The following is a 22,692-nucleotide window of genomic DNA, read 5'->3' as shown; positions in this document are numbered from 1 at the left end:
AAACCAATGAGATTTTAGTACAGAAATCATGATATTCTGGTCGATTTTGATTTTATAAAGTTACCAAGGAATCTGTGTCGCCTTAGTGGTTCAACCGAGAACCAATAAATTTCTACATATGTGCTCAATTACCACTCTTACTATCTACTATCAAACACTGAAATATAGGCCAAAAACCAGGAATTCTGGTGTCACTTATTTTTTTAGAAGCTGCTTGCATCTTTTTGTGGTACAATCAACAGCAAAAGTCCCTTTAATGAAGTTTGAACAGGCTACGTCTTTTGTAAACCATATTCCGCAGATTTAAATCATTATAGTAACCAGAAAACCTCATATATATAAACCCATCACTTAGCGTTTTACTATCTGTATGTTTGTTAAAATTGGATGACAACAGCAAAAAATAAACAGGGGATGCATCTTAGAGTAGTACAATTCAACAATTAGTACAATCAATAAGTTGATGAATGAACTCAAACTCAAAATATCTTTATTCATATAGGTAAACAAGTACACTTATGAACGTCAAAAAGAAGTTTAATTAATTTACTACGAGTTCGCAAGTCAAGGGCGTAGAGCGGTCAAGAAGAACTGGCAAGAAACTTTCCGCCACTCTTTTTAATCGCCAAGTTTTGAGTCATACAAATTGTTTGAACTGGAGCAAGTCAATCCCAAGAATTAGGATCATTTAAGTATTCGTCAAATTTATAAAAAGATTAATTGATTAATTAACGTTTAACGAGGGCTTTGAATTTATTTAGTGATAATTCTCTAATTTCCCTTGGGAGTTTTTTGTAAAAACTAATACAATTTCGATAAAAGGAGTGGTTTATCTTCTGGTTGATTAATAAATCTAAAGGATTCTTGTTATGTTTGTTACAGTCATGGTATGATGCGGGAGAGAGCATAGCAGCATGGCGGGCATGCCAGTACTGGGTAATAGTGTAGGGGCCGGTGAGTTAAGAGAAAGTAAGTAACTAATATTAAACTGTTAGCTTTACAGAAATCGCAATAAGTCCTAGATTTAAGTTATATTTTATTTGTCTTTGTTTATCTGTATATTTTATGATTTTTATTTTTATTGGCCGCGCGGGCGGCTTTTAATTTGTCATTAGCTATCGTGCTTGGATCATCCGGATCCGTTAGAACGTGTCGGGGCCTCCTACGAACCTTTTTCGGTGGGAAGGGGGCTGTCGATGTCTGTTGTCCGCTTCCTTTTATAATACTGTGCGTCAGAGGGGTGCAGGTATTGCTTATGCGGGGCAAAGGGGGTACAAGGGATATGTAACATGCAATAACATTTTTGTGTGAACACTGCTTGCCAATATACAAATATGTTCACATCTTGACTTTTTATTTTTTATAAGGGAACCACCTTATTTGTATATTTTTCCTAACTTTACAGAATAGAGAGGTACTGTACTCGTATATGTAAGATAAATGTAATATTTTTAAATGGAACGTAAACAATTTGACAAATAACTAATACAATACATAGAAAAACAATTTTTAACGGATTTGAAGTTATGTTTTATTATAAATTTATTTATCTAAATTTTTTAAAGCGTTTTTTTTTTAAATTAGCGTGCGTGGTCACGGTGACTGACAAAAGGTGTTAAAAATTTGTAGTAAAACATAACTTCAAATCCGTTAAAAAAGTGTTTTTCTATGTCTAAAAGTTATGTCAATAAAAGACAGTAATACAATACAGTCAAAACGGTGTTATGATAATTTACAACACAATACCGCTTTGCAAGCAAAACAGGGGCAAAAGCAATTTGTTTTATTGACGAAGCTTCCGTTGGAAAGTTTTAAATCTATTGTAAATTGCAATACCAGGTGAAGTAAACAATTGTATTGATTTCAATTCAAATGAAATTCGCTCACCTTACTTCAATTTTATTTGCGATTGAAATCACGCGTAGATGGAAAAATTTATATTAAGTTTACTATACTATATGGCTTAGTGGATCGAGTATGTAAATCGACGTGTATTAAAAAGGCAGATCACCCATGTGCTTACTAAAAATATGAAACATACACAGAAGTCCAAGAGTAGCAGAGCCACAAATTTTTAATATATAAGATTTTTATTGGTAGTCCAGCAATCGAAACTACAGATGAATCAACCAAATTATATTATTTTTAAATCGGTTTAATATAGGAAATTATCATATTTTTTTATTGATTCGATGGCATCGATCATTTTGTGACTTAAATATTTATTTTATCTACTTATAAATATATTTTATCACGGTGCCTGTGGCGACACTCCTCCGTATGAATTTTTTGGTAGGTCTTAAAATATACTTTAAATCATTAGGGGTTTCTACACTATTTCTAACTTATTAAAGCGCGGGGCATTCGGTGTGCCCAATGTCAAACAAATATTAGTAGTTATGATTGTTCTCGTACAATCATAACTACTAACGTACTACATAACTACAAGACATAGTACTAGGCTCGCCTAGTACCTACTATGTCTTGTAAGCGTGACGCTTTTCTAAATGGTCGGAGTTACGCCCCGAGAGTATAGCCAGACTTAGGCAACTGTCTCTTCAACTGTTACATTGCATTCATTCGTTACATAGCAATTAACGTTTCTATTGTTGAACGCGAGTTGTTAATGTAGAGTATACATAAAATCCTCTACAAAACCACCGTACAATGGTTTTTCGTACTTTTACATCTAGTGGACAGACTTTCGTTGCCTCTCAATTTGCCTACTCCAACTCCCGCAATACTCTTAACATTATTAATATCGATATTTTGTTTTAGATGGAAGTAACCGGTCTTCGAGTAGCGAATCGCAGCACGACACGTCGCCTCACAGAACACAAGTTTGTATTTCACCTACAATATTTAAATTGTTATTTTAAAACAGAGTTTATTATTTTAGAAGTAAGTTAACATTTTGTGTGTTAATCGTCGGTTTAAATATACGATAAAACGATATACTCAGTTATTTAAGTATAAGACAAGCACATTAGCTCTTTTGAATAAATAATTAGAGTTTTGATTTGATATAGTTCTTAAACTACTGGTTCAAATTGAATATTTTTTTAAATACACCTTGTTTCTACAATCCGTCCTTGGATACTGAAAATTCAGGCTTCTAATTTTATCCACAACGAAGTTATAGGAGGTCGAAAATGGCCTGAACTTTTTCGAAGAAAGGATTGTGCCGTGCCGCTTTTTTACTCGAAACATTAAATAACTCGCTAGAATAAAAACTATTAATAAAAAGCGGATATTTAAATAATCACGTCATGTAACGACAATTTACGGTGCAGTTTTTCAATATCCGTACCTTGAGGCTTGGATGGAAATTCGTAGGATGGAAAACTCAATATGGCAATGGGAATCAGTTTTCCCGGAATTCAGCCCAGGATTATACGCCACGGGCAAGAATAATGAATGTGATTAAATTCACAGATATTATATTATAGAAATATATTGATGCATGAAGAAAATATTTATAGTTTATAACTTGCTTGTATGATGAAGTAAAACATCGTGAAGAAATAGGATTCATAATCGGAATAGCGTTAATATCTTTATGTCTAATTATCCAATAAGTTTCTAACAACGTTTTAGAAGGGAATCATACGTAGCGCCGAGTATGAACCCTTTGACCGGAGTATCTGTCAAGCACAGATGATGATCACAAAATTATATAAAAACGAGTGTGTACTTATGTACACGCGTTAGAAGTTATACTTCTTTGGCGTAACAAATCTTTTCAAAAATTTTATTCAACGTTTGTAGAAAAAACGACACTAACAACAGAAAAAGCTAGAAAAGTTGACTATAGCTAACTTCAGTGTGTCGGTTTTTGGTGACGGTGTGCGGGCGCATTGTGAAAGTTTACTCTCATTATTTTTCCCTAACGAGCCAAAAAAAGTATAACTTCAAAAGTGAAGTTATTTTCCAGATCAGACTTGTTGTAACAGATGAATTAAATAAGTATGAGTAAATTTGGGATGTATTCTTGACAGGATCCGGAAATAAGTTGCCTGAGACCAGATTTGACGACTTCCCTTCCTCTCCGTCGTCCATATGAGCCCAACTACAAGGCTAGCGTGCCTACTGTGGTAAGATTGATGCGTTTATTGAAGCAAATGATTAATAATAATAAAAGAAAGAAGAATCGTATGACACTCAGTCCCTATTAAAGCGACGAGTTTTTTAATTGCATTAAACGCTGTTTTCATTATTAACAATCATTGTATTTATTAATTATTATTCCGTAGTGTTTCCCAACGTGAACAGGGGAAATTTGATTTTATTTGGAATTTTAATTACAGTTTTTCGTTCTGTTTTGAAAATTTACTTACTGTGTTTCGTTAAGAATTCCCTAGTGATTTCTTCAATTAAGTTTTGTAAGTGAACAATTACAGTTTTTATTATTAAAATTATGTATGCTACATGTAGGCATAAGAGAAGGCATGGCACAAAAAGGGTTAATAATACGTTTGTGAGATGTGAGTTACAAATTTTTAAACAACTTACTTCCCAGCCGTTTTATAACACACAAATGAAAAATTAATAAATACTAGCTAAAAAAAACCCCCTCACGAACTTTGTTTCGCCTTAATATGATTTTTAGGGTTGTTACTAAGTGATCAGTTACCTATAAAGGATATACGCGATGTCGATTGTACATAATCGGAAACGAGAATGTTATATTACAATTAACAAGTGTATGAAAAACTGAAGGGCTCATTTATTACCAGAAAAACTGACGTTTGACAATTTATTGTCTTCAAATGAAAGAACATTGTTAACATTTGCGATTCTAATTAACTAAAAAATATGTATGTAACTTAACTAATGTAACGTTACATAACTCTAATCAACAGAATATTTTATACAGGCAACACTGAACAGTGGCATAGTGGTGACGCATACTGTTCCATCGTATGATGAGCAACGCGCCAGTCCAGCACTACTTACGCGTCATTCTGGTACTCCAGGTGGCAGAAGTGTGAGGGACGATGGCTATTGTTCAGCTGGAAGTACGCCGCGAGCACTTGGTAATTTGTCTATCATGTAGTTGGTAGAAATGTTAAAGAATATCGCTCTTTTCACTTTATTTTTTATTATTAATCCACTCTAAAAAGGTTGAGTTGCAATTCGTGCTGGCCTGGCTTCGCACGACTGGACTTTTTTTATATTTTCCATATAACTGTTACATAGAGTTTGATTTTGAGTTCATTCGTTTCAAACATATAAAAATAAACAAAACTTTCTCTTCATAATATTAAAATAGATACCTATATTATGTATTACTAATTTACACGAAGGTTTGTAGACAATTTTTTTTAACTTTTGGTAGTTATACATATAACATTAAACAAATAGAAAATGATTTGCCTATATTCATTAACATAATTACAGGCATAAGTAATTTGGGTTAATAATACTTAAAAATTAATAAATAGAAAATTAAAACAAATTTAAAAAGTTTGGTCCCTGTGTATACTTATACGTTGAGTAAGGAAAGCGCCAGCTTGGGGTCACTGGTGCTATCTACCAGGCACCAATTAAAATCTTTTATTTGCGGAATTGAACCCTACGGCCCAAAAGTCTCTACTCCAATGGGAACATAATCGAAGTCGGAGGAAAGAAAATACATATTTAGGTGATAGTAATACTATTAATTTTAATCAGTATTTTTATTGATTATTACTCTCATAATAAACCTAGTTCTCGCTTCGGAATTTGTGAAACATTACAATGATAAAAGGTTATATTTAACCGCCCTGAAGAGTCGATAAAGGTCGGACAGTAATAAAATTGCGTTGTGAAGAGGTAATAACTTCGACGAGTGCACTCGGCTCTCAACTTGTTGCTTTAAAACAATTGCGAATAAAGGCTCTATATTCCTATAGTTCAGGGCCATTGGAAGTTTCCTTAGAAGGTTTTTTCCTCATAAAAGTAAAAAGTTCCTCATAAAAGAAAACATCGTGAGGAAACCGGGTTGCCTTAAGGCAAGTCTTTTTAGGTCTAAAGTTTAGACCTAAAAAGACTAAAGTTTAGACTCTAAACCTAAAAAGTCGACGGCGTTTGTCAGACACAGCAGGCTGATCACCTACTTGCCGGTTAGATTGACGAATTATCATGAAACAGATAAAGAAATGAGGCCCAGACCTAAAAAAAATACTTAAACTTTGATTGTAGTACCTACTAGTTCACATTCAATTATGGTTTACCGTGTGTACTTGGGATGTTATAATACTACCAAAATAACGCATAGGTATGGAACTAGTTTATAGACACTTCTTTTTTAACTGAATAGTTTTATTACGTTATCGTTTAATCATCAAAAACTGGACGTAGATTTAAAATGGGTTTGAATCGAGATTTGACGATTGCAAAACACGTTTAACGCATTCCACTTGATCTTTGGAATTTTTCCGTATCGGTATTCCATTAGGCGAAACGCGGTATAATAAAGAGCCATTCGGAATCTGCGGTATTCTTATTGAGATCTAGTGATCGTGGATGAGGCTGATGGCTTTGCATTCTATCTGTTGATCTGTTTTAAATTTTTCTATGAGATATTATTGTTATATACTTACATTTTATTGTTTACGAACTTAGCATAGGACATAATATGTTGTGAGTAATATTTACAAGTTAATTAACCTACATAGTAATAATAAAAATTTAATTAAAAGAAAATCAAAACAAATTTTAAAAGCAGTCCCTGTAGAGTACCTTTAACGGTGGCCGCATTTCCTCGCTGTACTGCGATACTTTTTCGTTGAGCGGGGAAAGCACCAGCTCTGGGGTCACCGGTACTATCTACCAGGTGCCAACTTAAATCTTTAATAAGCGCCTGTGCATTTAAACCCCAAGGCCCAAGAGTATTTACTCCAAAGGGAACAAAATCGAAGTGGAAGGAAAGACTCTTATATTATTTTTTTTTTGAATATTTTTTAAATTTTTTGATCCAATTATTTTTTTCAGATCACAAATCAACCAAAGGTTCTGTGGTTACATTGTCTTGTTATAAAAGTAAGTATTCATGTATATTCAATTTTTTTTTGTGTAATATTTTTGCTTTCAAATGGACTTTAATATGGTATTAAAGTTCAAATTGACTTTTAAGTATTATTACGAACATTATGTATGGGAATATAGAAAAGTGTTGTTTTTAGACTTTTTCACTCAATTTTTTTAATTTTTCTCTCCGTAAGAACCATCCTCGTACTTCAAAGAATATTATAAAAAAAGAATTGGCCAAATCGGTCAAGCCGTTTTCATGTTATGTCGTGACAACGGAAAACGGGTTTCATTTTTATATATATAGATTACAATAGGTGATCTTTTAATCTAAACCATTGTTATTTTTCGGAATCAAACCCAGAACATTTGAAGTATTAGAAAACCAACAAGATAACTAGAAATTTCTTAGCTAGAATTTTTATAGAACAGGGGCAAACGGGCTCATCTAATGTTATGTGATACCGCCCCGCCCATGGACACTTTCAATGCCAGAAAGCTCGGGATTGCGTTGCCGGTCTTGTATGTTATTATTTGCACAATTGCCCCTTTAATAGATTTTACTTTACGATATCCTTAACTTACTCTTTATATCAAAGAGTCTAGTTGCACCGTTTTAACCATAATATTATTTTTTTCTCACACAATATAAACGCAGTTATGAATTCACATAAGCACAGAATAAACTAATAAATTTTTCAGAAGAGCCGAAAATTGAAATCGCTGAAGAGGGCTATTTCACGGAACCGCCAAAAAGGAATAGGAAACATAGCATCAAAGTCAGTAAGTACTTTTGACATCAACTCTTCTTTTAAAACGACTCTAAAATTAAATAGAATCAGTGATATCCAATGGCAAGAGGAACAGAAAAGTGGAGCAAGAAAGTACTAAACTGGTGCCCATATACGCAAAACAAGAAGACAATTGAGAAGGTGGATAGACCAAATTAAAGAAACAGCAGCTACATAGCAGAGAGTGGCACATTGCAGAGAGGAATAGCGGGATTTTGAGGAGGCCTGTGACAAAACAGGGCACACAGCAAAAGAAGATTGAAAGAGAAACGTGTTTACTGTAAAAGTAGAAAATAATTAAAAGGCTATTAATAAATAACCAATAAACCAACAATTCAATATTAACCCGACTTGGACAAGGCTTGAAGATTGTAATCTGAAGTAGTTACAACTTTGTAATTACTTTATTGTAAATCTCCTGCGTAAATGTTTTAAGTCTAGCCGTAATCCAATCCCTGAGAGTATATAAATGAACAATATTATTATATTAACTAAAAACTTATTCACTATAACTTTAGTGTAATTTCAACGAGTTAAATTGTTATAGATTTGACTGAGAAGCCTGACGATGACCGTGAGACTTGGGGAACTGGAGCTGACTTCCTCCTTTCCATCATTGGCTTTGCAGTGGATTTGGCTAATGTTTGGCGTTTTCCATACCTCTGCTATCGGAATGGAGGAGGTAGGTGTCGCAGGATCTATTTTTAATTTTGGCCTAGTTATTTATTTATTTATTAAAGAAACTAAACAGATACATATCTATACAGTTAAAATAAAATAAAAGTAAAACATAAAATAAACACATTGCACATATAAAATATAATACAAAGCAAAACAAGACAAAACATGACAGCACAAAGTTAATAAATTATGAGAACAAACTAGGAGCTATAATAAACAAGGAATATACAAGTCTTAGGACATAAATAGTTAGATATTCTTAAATGAAACGGTAGAGGAGTGCGAAAAAGGGTCGAATTGTAATAACTGTCATTCCTGAGGTTCCATAGTTTCCATCTTATGTTCCTAATATCATTCCTTATAAGAAAGTAACACGAGAAAACCCCCAGAGTAGCCAGTCGCGCTACAACCTTTTAACCCAGGATTTCTGTTTCCGCTACGTTCATTTGTTTTTTTCTATGTATTAGGATTATTATTAGTCTGCTAATTATTAATTATCAATAGCCCTGGTGCTTGATTTATATTTATTAAATTGACATGTAACAACGTTGATACAACTCCTAATATAGACTACAAGCCCATGGATAAAATTTACCTGTGAAATGAACTAACGTGAATAAGGCTTAGAAGGCTTTAATAATAACAGAAATAATAGAGAAAGCGATAAGTTTTTCTATGCAGAAATATATAGTTCTTTCAATATCCTTAGCGCTGATGCCTCAACTTGGCATGGATACATTAACATTAATTAAGATACCAGCGCCGGTAATGAAACGTATTGCATTGGTTTTAACTTAAAGGAATTTCACAATATTTTTTTTTATTAAAATAATTTTTTACATTAATGACAGATCTCGATCTGACAACGAAGAATAGTTTGTTTTAATAGGTGAAAAGTTGTGAAAGCAATTCTGTAGTTCTCTACAAAACAACGTATGTACGAATAATATTAAATAGTATTTATTTCGAACACGTTACAAGGTTTTTCTTACGTAAACTCTTCAGGACATATATTCATCATCAACAAGGACCTTTAGTTTATTTTCATAATAGTATTTTGTAAATCAATTAATATATTCAAACTAAAATTGTCGTAAAACAGGTGCATTCCTGATACCATACACATTGATGCTGATCTTCGGAGCAGTACCTCTGTTCTACATGGAACTGATTTTGGGCCAGTACAATCGACAGGGCCCTATAACACTGTGGAAAATTTGTCCGCTTTTCAAAGGTAGGTTTTGCCTTTTATATGTTTAACTATAGATTGTATATGCACACATAATACATATGTTTATATGAGAATAATAAAAATATGTAGCTACTTAATAACGCGTTTGGAGACAACTTTATAATTATTTATTACAGATGTTCATGTGTCTATGCCATGTTTGTGGATAACGAGAAATGTTAGTTTAATTATAATTAATTAAATTATTATTTTAGTGTCTAATTAAAGCTTTGGCTTTTAAACTCAAAGTCAAATCTTATTTGACCTCATTTCAATTAGGCCTAGTAAAAAGGCAAAAGAAAGTCAAAATTACAAGTTAAAAATATTTAAAAAAAAGAGTAGTTCGTTCCAAAAGGTAGCTTCATATGGAGAAGAATGGGCAAGAAACTCCATACTTACTATTTTAAAATAGTTTTTACAGTATGTTATATTGATTTGGTAATTATATTGAGAAGTATGTCTCGATCTGTAAGTCTTTTGTTCGCGCGATTTTTAGGTTATCCATCAAGTTTAAATAGATCTGTGATCCAATGTTGGCTCAGTTTTAAGTTAGGACGTTGATAGATCGCACTTCCATTAAGCCAAGATTTCATCAGAGATATAGATAATACATTTTTACTGTACATACTGTAAAGTTTCGAATGAATGTGGCGTGATATTAAAATGACCTCGTAATTTTTCTTATAAGAAAAAGCTGTCAATTCTGTACGGAAAGAGTATTAAGAATTGTATTTTCTAACCAAAGAGATCTCCTCTCTCATATATTTTTTCGAAATTTGCATAACTTCTTGTAAGGTAAAAAATTTAACTCTGATAGCAGTCGAAACCGCCTTCAAAGATTTTATTGATTCCCGTCCGAATGGTTTTTAGTAAAAGGATTATTGAACTACCTATAATATGGCAAAAGTGCATAGATAGCAATGGTACATAGTTTAATTAATTAAATATACTATATTTAAAAAATCTACTTTTTGTTCCTCCTATACTTGAATTACCGTACTTAAATTTGTGTATGCGGTGATGTTAGTTATTTTGAATATGTGTTTGCGTGTTGTTCCCACGAGAATATAAGTGCGTGTTCTGTTTTCACCATGTCTCCTGCTGATAGAGGACAAATCTTTGTTTTTAGTTTATTTTATTTTTATTTATTACTTAAGATGTTATGTGGAACATGGTATAATGGTTGAAGCTCCTTACAAACGTTGTGTAAAACAAAAAACTTGGCGATTAAAATGAGTGGCGGACGCCCTTGATTTGCGAACTGACAGTAGATGTAAAATTAGAAGAATTTCATATATAATATATATCTTTTTTTGAAGTTCATAAGTGTACATTGCGTTACCTATATGAATAAATGATTTTGACTTTGACTTTTATACAATTTCTATGTAAGGACCTAATATGAAAAAAATAAACATAATTTTTGTAAATGAAAGCAAATAAGAATTATATATGTTCGCAAAACTGCCACGCCGGTTCTCTACTGACTCTAGCCTTAATTAAACTCATCCAAACGAATCCCACATTTGGAGGAGTTCGTAAATTCTGATGATTTTGTGAAGCTTCCCTTGTATCGGACTTATGCCGTTGTCAAGACTAGTGTCGTAGACTGCAATTGTCACACATTTGTGAATCTTCAGTCTTAATAAACAATAGATGCCGAGCCGGTTGGTCTGTGGTATTTTAACTGAATACGTTGTATCACATTTTCAGATCTATTAGTTCGTAACATAGGTTATTATAGTGACAGCCGAAGTAAGCTTCCTATAGAAAATTATCAAATTGATGCAATATATTCCGTATTATTGAAAGATTGTATGTTAGATGCTAAGACCCTCAATGCCTTATTATTAGTGGACTTTAACGATGATATAAGGCCTTTGTGTGCCTTTCCAATGTACACAAGGCTAGAGTAGATATCAAGCTAAGAGCATATATGCACTTTTTCCAATAAAGTTTAATCTTTATAGTAATATCTTCATTTTAGTATTATAAATAAAAATTTCATAACCTTCAGATCTAGAAGGATTGTTGTACTTATTTTACTGAATTGCAATGGTATCTATAATCTGTATCTTCATTACTTTAAGCATACTTTGTAATTATTTTATTATTTCATAATTCATTGCCAAAGAAAAATTTAGTCACTTATATAGGATCACTTCAAAAAAGTACTAAATGTCCAAGGTACAGCAAACGAAAAAGACGAAGTAACTATACTACTAGTAACTAGAAGACCACTTAAAAGGTGGATAGACGAAAGAAATAGCAGGAGGTACATGACAGAGAGTGGCACAGTGCAGGAGGAATGGCGGGATTTGCAGGAAGGCTTTGCCACGTAACCTTAAAAAAATTGAAATAGAAACTATAAATTATTATGAGTTCATATATGTTTTAGATGTATTATGAGTGTATCTTATATTATAATATAACTAGTAATTAATGTTTTTACAGGTGTGGGATTTTGCGCAGTTATGGTGGCATTCTACGTTTCTTTCTATTATAACGTTATTATCGGTAAGTTTTCAGAATTAGTTCAAAGATTTATTATTATTAGTTTATATACTTTCCCCACTTTAAAGTTTGGTCTTGAAGGGCTTAAATGTAAAAATGTTTTTATTCATATCACAACAATTCATTGTAATGTGTAAGGTTTGGACACCCATTTAAGTAAAAATACCTGTGTCTCAGCCTCTACCATAAAAAAATATTTTTTAATTGTCTTTGCTCCTACGGAAGAAAAACATCGGGAAGACACCAGAATTCAATAATCGACGTGTATTAGAAAACCAATTTAGAAACAGTCACAAAAAGGCATGTGCCGTGGGGCACAACGGGGCCCAACTATGAATGATTTTTTTTATATACTCGTATATGTCCAAAAAAGGCCAGTCATCGAAGACCATAGACACCCATTTTTCACCCATTCTTGACAGAACGAGCTTCTAATGAGTCTAATTTTAAGACGCAGAATCCTTATATGCTATTTATATATTCCCCATGGAACTCAACGATAGTTTGGAGGAAAAAATAAGTCTAATAGTAATTAAACCGGTCTCTTAGGGACTACCATCTTGAGGTCAAAATCAAAATATCAATATTATTCATCCATGTAGGTAATGTAATAACTAGCTGCTTCTTAAGGTATTTGTAGCTTCTATACGTTTTCGTCTCCCAAATTAAGTTGTTCACTGACAATATTAGGCATATTATATGAGACTTTATTTGCAGCAGAATTAGCCTAGTGGCTTCAGCATATGTCTCTCAAACCTGAGTTCGTAGGTTCGATCGCGGCTGTGCACCAATGGACTTTTCTATGAGCGCATTTAACATTCGTTCGAACGGTGAAGGGAAACATCGTGAAGAAACCGGTTGTCTTAGACCCAAAAAGTCGACGGCGTGTGTCAGACACAGGAGGCTGATCACCTACTAGCCATTAAGATTGAAAAATGATCATGAAACAAATTCAGAAATCTGAGTTATTAATGTCCTAAATATACATTTAGTGCTATTTATCAAATCAAGACGGTAGTATGCGACGAGAACTGGTAAAACTAAAACCCTTACGTAACCGTTTAACTCATTTACAGGGTGGGCACTCTACTTCCTCGTATCATCAGCTCGTTCAGAACTCCCCTGGCTACATTGTGACAACCCGTGGAATACGGATCAATGCTGGGACGCCTCGAGACAAAACGCAACCAACAAGACTGATATATCATACCAGGGCCCTTTGTCACATTTCACACCAGCCTCTGAGTTCTTTCAGTAAGTTCTAACAGTTCTTGAGTATTGAAATGGCTTCAGCCCTGAGATCGTAGGTCGCCCTGTGCACCAATGGACTGTCTACGTGGGAGTTTTACACTCCCTAGTTTAGGTAAAGGAAGATATCATCAGGAAACCGACATTCCTTAGTCCCAAAAAGCCTGTACACCTTTAAGAAAAACTTTTTAAAAATAAATTATTTCCCAAATTTTTATCATAATGTACAGTCTTGTCAATTTGCCATTAATAAGTTGGCGGGAAATATTTTATTGTTATAGTAGTAGATGTAGTCCAGACTTTCTTATAAACAAACTGGTTTCCAGCAACGCATAAATCAACAACAGTAAAACTAAGCAAATTCCATCTACAGTATTGTTATGTATAAATTGATAATTTTTTGCGTTAAACTTTAATTAAGGAATGAATAAAAGAACTTAACTAGTTAATGATAAAGCAGCTGCAGCTGAGTTTCATCATCAGACGTCGGGGCAGAATACGAAATTCCACCCGTATCACCTCGACGTCCATCGTTCCACAACTAAGCGTTTTTTAAGACAGTTTTTGCCGCGCACTTTGCGGAACCAGCTGCCCACTGAAGTATTTCCGAACCAATTCGACTTAGGGTCCTTCAAGAAGAGCGTACCAATTCTTAAAAACCGGCAACGCACACGCTAGCCCTCTGGCTTGAGATAAATGGGCGATATCACTTAACATCAGATGAGCCTCCTGCCCGATTGCCTCCTGTTCTATAAAAATAATAGTTTAGATTTCTACGATGTTTATTTAATAACACAACATTTCAGTCGTGCAGTACTCGAAATGCAGTATTCGGAAGGATTGAATGACTTGGGTTTCCCAAAATGGCAGCTTACTATTTGCTTAGGAATCGTGTACATAACATTGTACCTATCACTGTTCAAAGGAGTCAAAAGTTCCGGTAAGTATTAGTTTTAAAGCGTCTACATTCGGTCCTTAAATCAGAGGTAATATCGAGGAACTGGTGAAATAACTACAATACATAATATATCTTAAATATTAATTATATTATTATATAATCATGATTATTTTTTATACGAATTTTCAGGTAAAGTGGTTTGGATGACAGCAACGATGCCATATGTAGTATTATCAATTTTGCTTGCTCGTGGATTACTCCTACCTGGAGCGACACGTGGAATTGCTTACTACTTGCACCCAGAACTGTCGAGGCTGAAGGATACACAGGTAATCTCAATATAACTTTTATGACTTATAGTACACGTGTGTAAAGCCTAAATAGATCGGCATTATATAATTCTAAGAATATCACATGCAGATGTTGTTACACATGTGAAAATAGCAAATTTTTAGTAATAGAGGGAAAATCAGCCTATGGAACATAATAGATAGCCACCGCAATCCAATGACTCCCATGTTAGTGAGTTCCTTCTAGAAAATGCTGCTGATATTTTAAACAAAAGCGTTTTATTTCAGATACTTTAATTAAACACAGTTTTATTTCTATCTTCTCATTCTTTTTAGATAACTTTTTGCCCTTTTTTTGATAAAGGCCTCTTCCAAATCCCGCCATTTCTGTTTGCGCTATTCCAACTGTGCCATGGTTCAATATCACCTGCTGTTTCTTAATAATATACTATCTTCCGGAGTCCTCCACTAGCAGCCTATTCGTAAAAGCAGATTACGTATGTACTCACTTAAGAGTGATTAGGGAGTGCGTAAATAGCGGACAAATAACTAACTAAAACAAATTTAAACAATTCTTATTACTGCCTTGCGATTCTGTATATTGTATGTATTCGCGCTCAAATCAGTCGTAAAGCAGTAATTTTACCATTTGGCATTCTGATAAACAATAAACTACAAACTCCCTCCTCATCAGAATGCCAAATCGTAAAATGACTGCTTTACGACTGATTTGAGCTCTACCGCCGCTGTGAAAACTGCTGTGTGAGTTCGAAAAGTGAGTTACAGAATCGCAATGCAGGACTCAAATTTCTGTAGTTTACCGAATCAATCTGTCGATTTTTGAGTCTTAGACGTAATGATTTCTCACGAATTTTATTGAGTAAAATCCATCCGAAAAACCAAAGTTTGCCCGACTTTCGACTTGAGAATTGCGTGCTTTCTTCTCTTTACCAAGTAAATGCTAGAACAGTAAAATAAAAAATAAAGTTTTGACAATTTTTCAGGTTTGGGTGGACGCGGCTGTTCAGATATTTTACTCGGTTGGTGCCGGTTTTGGAGTTCATCTCTCTTACGCGAGTTACAATACGTTTCATAATAACTGTTACAGGTAATTAGATTAAAGAATTTTAATGTATTACATAAGATATTTGTACCAATATTGAACCGACCTAAAATATATCAGACTTAACTACAAAAAGTATTTACTATTATTTAATTAGCAAGATTTACTGAAAACAAAAATTAAAATTTACTCTTCAATGTTCCATCGACAATTACATGTATTGGCGGTATTTTTGTGATTTCAGGGATTGTCTGGTCACGACTCTAGTGAACTGCTTCACGTCCTTCTTCTCCGGATTCGTAATCTTCACCTACCTGGGTTTTATGTCACACAAACAAGGAGTTCCTATATCGTCTGTTGCTACTGAAGGTAGAATCATTTTTTTTAAATCAAATGACTAGTACTTTCTCTTTCCATCGCAGGATATCCTAATTTTTATAGGTACATGGATAAAAAGCACCAGTAGCAACAATAACATGACATAATGACCATGCGCTAATAAGATTAAAGAATAATTGATATATATATGACCATGGGGCGTTGTCAAATTCACACCATCAATGTCACACGAATCGATTATGACACACAGTCAAATTTTACATTAATATTAACTCTTTTCTAATCAAAATTTCCACGTCCACAATTGTTGTATAGTTTTGTAAATAATGCATTAAACTAAATTTTTCTTTCAAATTTATTTATGTACTGTATCTATTAATATATTTTTATTGTAGTATAGATAGACTTGATCAGAGCAGTGTTGGCCTAATGGCTTTCGCATGCGACTCTCATCCCTGAGATCGTAGGTTCGATCCTCGGCTGTGCACCAATGGACTTGTTTTCCATGTGCGCATTTAACATTTCGCTCGAACGGTGAAGGAAAACATCGTGAGGAAACCAAAGGCAACCCTTAGACCCAAAAAGTCGAGGGCGTGCGTCAGGCACAGAACAAATATTACGTATTTATTTCCTTCAGGTCCGGGCCTCGTTTTCCAAGTGTACCCAGAAGCGGTAGCCACGCTGCCCGGAGCAAGTTTATGGGCTATGCTGTTCTTCTTCATGCTTATTATGCTTGGCTTGGATTCTGGGGTTAGTTTTTATTATTAAATTTATTCTTGCACGTTATCATCTTAATACTCAATGGTATTACAGTTAGTCTTAGTCCACGTAAGTATATCACTATCATTAGTTCCCCTTGCGTCTAATTTTGACATGTGAGTTAATGGACACGTTACTAGCACGCCACGAAATCTATCCAGCCTAGAAAATAATATAGTGATAGTAAATTTGACTTAAACGCTATGTTAAGTCCTGTATTCACTTTGATTAGTGCGAGTGCAAGTGATTAGTTCAGGTGTGTGGCTCTGTTAAGTTAATTCAGTTGTCGATAGCTGTCGATCAGCAGGTTTTGACGAACATCGAGAAGCGCGCTTGTAACTGGAAGATTTACTCAAAGAAGTATTAAAAGAGATAAGAGTATAAGAAGTTTTGGAAGCTGAACTTGCAAGACCAAGATAAGTATGGGTTCGAAAATGGAGTAATAGAAGTCCCATTCAGTGCGCAAGCTACCAACTAAATGTAAAATTAGAAGCATTTATATGTATTTCTTTACAGACATGTCATAAGTGTACAAAGTGTTACCAATATGATTAAATGATTTTTGAATTTGAATTTGAACTCTTTAATGAATTGGCTGCTGAAGATATGACGGAATATTACCTTGCTCTCAGGTTGACCGAAGAGTCCTGCTGCCTGTTCAGACGTGTTTTAGGGTACGCTGCGAGTGAGGAGGAAGGGAGGGCGCATGTGACGTCACTACTACACGCTTTTAATCACGTTACTACGCAGCCAACTAATCACCTGCATTAATCAGTCACTGTCCACACTTGTTTTCTCCTAATCACTCATCATCTGCACTAACCTGCACTAATCACTAATTAAAGTGAATCCAGGCTTTTAGACAGAACTCATAATTTAAACGTTTTTATAGAATCATTTATAAGTATGTGACCTATTTACATATTTCTAGATGGGCGGTCTTGAGTGCGTGATCACAGGTCTCCTAGATGCGGCAAGAGCAAGTGGGGCGAAGTGGTTACGGCGTGAACACTTCACACTGTTGGTTGTGTGTCTGTCTTTTTGTATTGCGTGTATAAATGTTACACCGGTAAGAATATTTTCACTTATTCACCTTTTGTGCCATCTTCTTTTATGAAATATGTCACATAGTTTTTCAATTTATTACTTTCTTATTAAATAAATATAAAATAATGTTTCAGGGAGGTATCTATCTGTTCCATTTACTGGACACCTACGCAGCGGGTATTTCTCTTCTTTGCTCGGCGCTCTTCGAAGCTGTAGCTGTCTCCTGGTTCTATGGTAATTGCCTTTATAAGTCTATAATCTAGATCACTATATCATATTTTGTTTATTCATGTTAACAATGAAGACCTACAAATACAACAATTACAATTCACAATAGAATGCATCTTTGTAAATGAAATAATAAATATTATAAATTAAAATAGCACAATAAAATAGAACAACAAGTACGTATTTCAGCTAATTTCACGATGCTCACACTGCATAGCAAGAATACCACGCGCATGTGCTTGGGATCTACCTACTCACTCTCTTTCTCTTTCCTACTTTCTACCTTTGTGTATTGTTCTTTCTCTCTCCCTCTTGCGTTGGAATATTGGACGTTATTCGCACTAGCCATAACGCATTCACTCTGGCTCTTTCTCTTTCCAACCCCCCCAGGAGCGTTGAACGTTTAACGCAACCTTGTTGGAAGTCGCATTAGAAGTTTCACTTCAATACAGCCTGTAATTTCCAACTATGAACAATATAATTATACAAACATTTTGTTATTTAATATACATATAAGATATATTAAATTAAAAGTTTAAAAGCCACCTGGAGCCAGTATCGGCCAGCAGTTTTGGAAAGGTTGTCCTCCCATCGCATTTGGGGTCGTTCTTTGTGCCGTTTGGCTTTTGATCCTTTCCATGATATAACTCATTCTGTCTATCTTCAATCTTGAAGCCCAGCCACGTGTCCCAATCACTTCAATTTAAATATTTTGGCTTATTTGACTGCAGCTTTTTGTGAACTCTACCAGAGTTTTGACGTATTTTTTTGATAACCTAGAATACTATTCTCAAGACCCCTCTGACAAACTAACACTTGATTTACTAACTTCTTATTTATTTATTTTTTATTTTATTTATTGAGAAAGATTTACAGCTCATTACTAACTTACTAAATACAATGTTCTTTTACGCCATTAAATAAATCTTTACAAATAGTTAAGTACTAATAATATTAACTGGTATTAGTGTGTATTTCCATTGTTGACAAGCGTAGGTAAAGCAAGGTAGGAGACGTGTATACATGACCTTAGTCCCAAGGTTCTGTCAGGCTTTTGAATATTTCCTGCAGGCTCCAGTATTTATTTCAGGATCGCTATATTGTGTTTGACGTCAAGAAAAGAACTGTTTTTCTCGAAGCTCATTTGTTTGTTGAAGTATGAGTAGCTTCCACCAAACGTCTGCCCTTTCTCCATTCGTCATTTACATAGTTTTTCAGAGGTTCGCCCAGGCCATCTGCTCTGCTGCTATCATTTCAACCATTGTTTGTAGTTGGGTCGATATACTGACAAAAGGACTATACTAAATATCAAGTATTTCCAGGTTTGAAAAGATTCTCCGATGACGTTGAAGAAATGCTTGGATTCCGGCCCGGGTTATACTGGCGGATATGCTGGAAGTTTGTCAGTCCTGTATTTATTATTGTAAGTAATATTTCAATATTTAATAGGGAAGTAAACTGGCAATTGTTAGTTAGTTTGGAAGTTTTAAAATTGTATCACTTATATATTTATACTAGATGACCGAGCAAACGTCGTTTTGCCATATCATTTATAATAAAAAAATAGGGGTTGATCGTAGAGGGGTGAAAGTTAGGGGTTGTATGTATTTTTGTATGTTGTATCATAAAAAAATAGAAATTAAAAATTTTGTCTAAAAAATAAAAATAAAAATTTAGGGGTGGACTACCCCTAACATTTAGGGGGATGAAAAATAGATGTTGGCCGATTCTCATAGATATCGGATAAGCACAAAAAATTTTATCAAAATCGGTCAAGCCGTTTCGGATGAGTATGGCAACGAAAACTGTGACACGAGAATTTTATATATTAGATTAAATCAATACGAATGTTTTTATTCAAACATTTGTTTTTCTTTTTTAAATATGGGTTAATGGTTTTAATCAATAAGTATAGTCTGGTTAATTTTCCAGGGTGTGGTCGTCTTTGGATTACTGTATCAACAGCCGTTGGTGTACCAGAATTACATATATCCTCAGTGGGCTGTGTTTCTGGGCTGGGGGCTGGCCTGCTCCTCAATTATCATGATACCTATCGTGGCCATTTACAAACTCATTTCTACACCTGGAAATTGTCGACAGGTTTGTTTTGACCTAATAACGATTTGTTTTTTAAAACCACAAAACTTATGAAGAAATTTTATAGTACTTTTTTTAGAAATTTAATTTTTCTTTCTATGATGTGCGAATGGTAGACTCTGTGCGGGTGTGTGTGTGTCTTTGTGTGTGAATGTTTAATGTAATAATAACCGACATTAAATCCTCCACTTCTATCCTTTTCATCCTATAAAACCTTAGAAACGTTAAGTTCAAATAAATATTACCAATCGTAATTGCTTCAAGTCCTATCCTTACATTTAATAGGCCAGGAAACTTTCTATTTTATATAGCTGGAACGTAACAGCATGGATGAGGAGGTCAATGGGACCATAAGGCCTGGCCTGGACTTTATGATGGGATTTAATTGATTTTGTTACTCCAATAAAAAAAATAAAAAAAGTGATTCTTTGTCGATATCTACATATTTTGTATAAATACTATACAATCGCCGCTTTAAGTATTACATATTTCTGTCTGTCTACTGTCTTCTAGCCCTGACCTAAATTCTGGAACCACCATTGAAGAGCAGTACCACAAGCTTTGTTTTTAGTTTTTCCTACCATGTACGAGAACTTTCACAGCGTAAAATCTGGCCGAGATTTCTTAACTGTTTCTATACTTACAGCGTATAGCTTGTTGCATCTCACCAATATCAGAACATGAAGCTATTCGAAGTGGAGCACCAGTGTCAAGATTTACTTGGAGTCATTGGCTTTATGTTTAAATAGCACATTGTAAACAATTGTATATCTGAAGATAAAGAAAACCAAATACTAAAAAAAACTTAATTCTTTTTAGTATTTGATAGAATTTCGTGGTTTGTTGTAGTCTGATGCTGTGCATTTAAAGTCATAATAGCTTTGGGGGAAAAGCTGTACTGTTCCTTCAGCAGGCCAGCTAAGCTTCTTAGTAAGTGTTTTCTTTTCTACGACAGAGAAGAGATATTGTTTGAGATTTCAATCATAGTTTACTATACGAATACTATTCGAACCCTGGTTTCTGGTTCCAACTTAACTTTTTCATACAAATCCATCCAGTCAGCTCTCACTTCTCGGTGGCTCGGCAACGTTTAATGTTGTTTATTTAATATATTATTTAATGATAAAAAAAACCAAATTCATTTAGATATAAAAACAAAATCTATAACAAAAAATAATAACCAACCTTCAAATATATTATTGAAAGTAGTCCCTTTAGGCAAGGTTCCGAAGATACTGGCAGCGTCCCCCTTTGAATAGCTAGACTAATTCTTTGTCCAGAAGGTAGCTGCTCTTCGGTCTCCCGTGATGTCGACTATGTATTTTATTATTGATTACGTTTTAAATGGAGTGGTTTTAAATGTGATTGATAATTGGATAGTTTTGATGCGTCTGGGATAATTCTAATGTTTTAAATAAATTTCTATAATCTTGGAACCACGGAATATTAAATAAGGATGAAATTAGTATGTGTAAATGTGTATGCAAATATAAAATGTTGGTAATTATGAAACTTCTAATATATTAACTGTATACAGTTTGATCTAAGAACTTTCACACTTATTATAAACAACTGTAGATTATAGTTTAAATTATATAAATATTTTCAATGCATTGTCGCTTATTCGTAAATATCTGTAAAGAAATTAGTACTTCCATACCTCTGGATTTGCAGGTCGACTATTTTTGCTACGAAATTTTTTAAGGCTTGCTTTAGGGTTTCTGTAATATATAATGGAATAGTTTGTATTATTTTTAGTAGTTCTAACAATTAGGTGTGTTGATGTTGGGTAAGAATTCTAACCGCTTAAAGATATATGTGAATTTCTCAACTATAGAATAAAATTCATTGAAGTGTATTAGCGCCGTTAGAATTAGTTCTTCATTAGTCTTCGAAACTTATCGGCAAGTTCTCATTGAAGTATTTCCGAACCAATTCGACTTAGGGCCCTTCATGAAAAGAGCGTACCAATTCTTAAAAGGCCGGCAACGCACTCTCGAGCGTTCTGGCATTGGGAGTGTCCATAGGCCGCATCACTTAAAATCAGGTGAGCCTCCTGCCCGTTTGCCCCCTGTTTTTTTAAAGAGTAAGCTTAGGGTCTGATAATTACTATTGGGGGTCTACTTTGAATTTTGTATTAAACCCCTGTATGGTATATGTCGAGATTATGATATGTATATGTTAGTACGATTGACGACTATGGTTCAATATAGACTATTTGAGCAAATTAATTTATAAGCTAACTAACCAAACACACCTCTTTTGAAATAACAACGTAATAATAATGCTTTATAATATGTACAGTTCAACTTTAACTGGTTTTCGTTTTTTCGCAAGTAGAAAATACGAACAGAAAATTGCGTTGCGTGCTAAATAATGAAAATAAACTCTGTGACGATATACAATAACTTTATATATTATGTATGGCTTAAACATATATTGTAGTACTTATTGTAGTAACATAACAATTGAAACATATATATTGAATTTGTTAA

General features: G+C 34.0%; 1 protein-coding gene across 1 annotated transcript in view; it reads left to right on the top strand.

Annotated features, from left to right (window-relative positions):
• The window catches only part of LOC125050694 (sodium-dependent noradrenaline transporter-like), a 29,630-nt gene extending 8,648 nt beyond the window's left edge, over positions 1-20,982 (top strand). The window contains exons 2-21 of the mRNA XM_047650697.1: positions 883-969; positions 2,779-2,840; positions 3,999-4,094; positions 4,877-5,036; positions 6,976-7,023; positions 7,714-7,794; positions 8,350-8,484; positions 9,586-9,717; positions 12,169-12,231; positions 13,305-13,482; positions 14,283-14,416; positions 14,564-14,703; positions 15,669-15,772; positions 15,972-16,096; positions 16,704-16,816; positions 17,757-17,894; positions 18,007-18,106; positions 19,423-19,523; positions 20,033-20,200; positions 20,844-20,982. Of these exons, the coding sequence (XP_047506653.1) occupies positions 915-969; positions 2,779-2,840; positions 3,999-4,094; positions 4,877-5,036; positions 6,976-7,023; positions 7,714-7,794; positions 8,350-8,484; positions 9,586-9,717; positions 12,169-12,231; positions 13,305-13,482; positions 14,283-14,416; positions 14,564-14,703; positions 15,669-15,772; positions 15,972-16,096; positions 16,704-16,816; positions 17,757-17,894; positions 18,007-18,106; positions 19,423-19,523; positions 20,033-20,200; positions 20,844-20,942 (2,232 nt within the window). The 5' untranslated portion in view covers positions 883-914 and the 3' untranslated portion in view covers positions 20,943-20,982. The remainder of the gene's footprint in view (positions 1-882; positions 970-2,778; positions 2,841-3,998; positions 4,095-4,876; positions 5,037-6,975; positions 7,024-7,713; positions 7,795-8,349; positions 8,485-9,585; positions 9,718-12,168; positions 12,232-13,304; positions 13,483-14,282; positions 14,417-14,563; positions 14,704-15,668; positions 15,773-15,971; positions 16,097-16,703; positions 16,817-17,756; positions 17,895-18,006; positions 18,107-19,422; positions 19,524-20,032; positions 20,201-20,843) is intronic.
• Positions 20,983-22,692: the final 1,710 nt, after the last annotated feature.

Source organism: Pieris napi, chromosome 6 (assembly GCF_905475465.1).
Source record: "Pieris napi chromosome 6, ilPieNapi1.2, whole genome shotgun sequence".
In the NCBI taxonomy this organism is placed as follows: domain Eukaryota; kingdom Metazoa; phylum Arthropoda; class Insecta; order Lepidoptera; family Pieridae; genus Pieris; species Pieris napi.
This window is presented reverse-complemented; position numbering and strand designations above follow the sequence as displayed.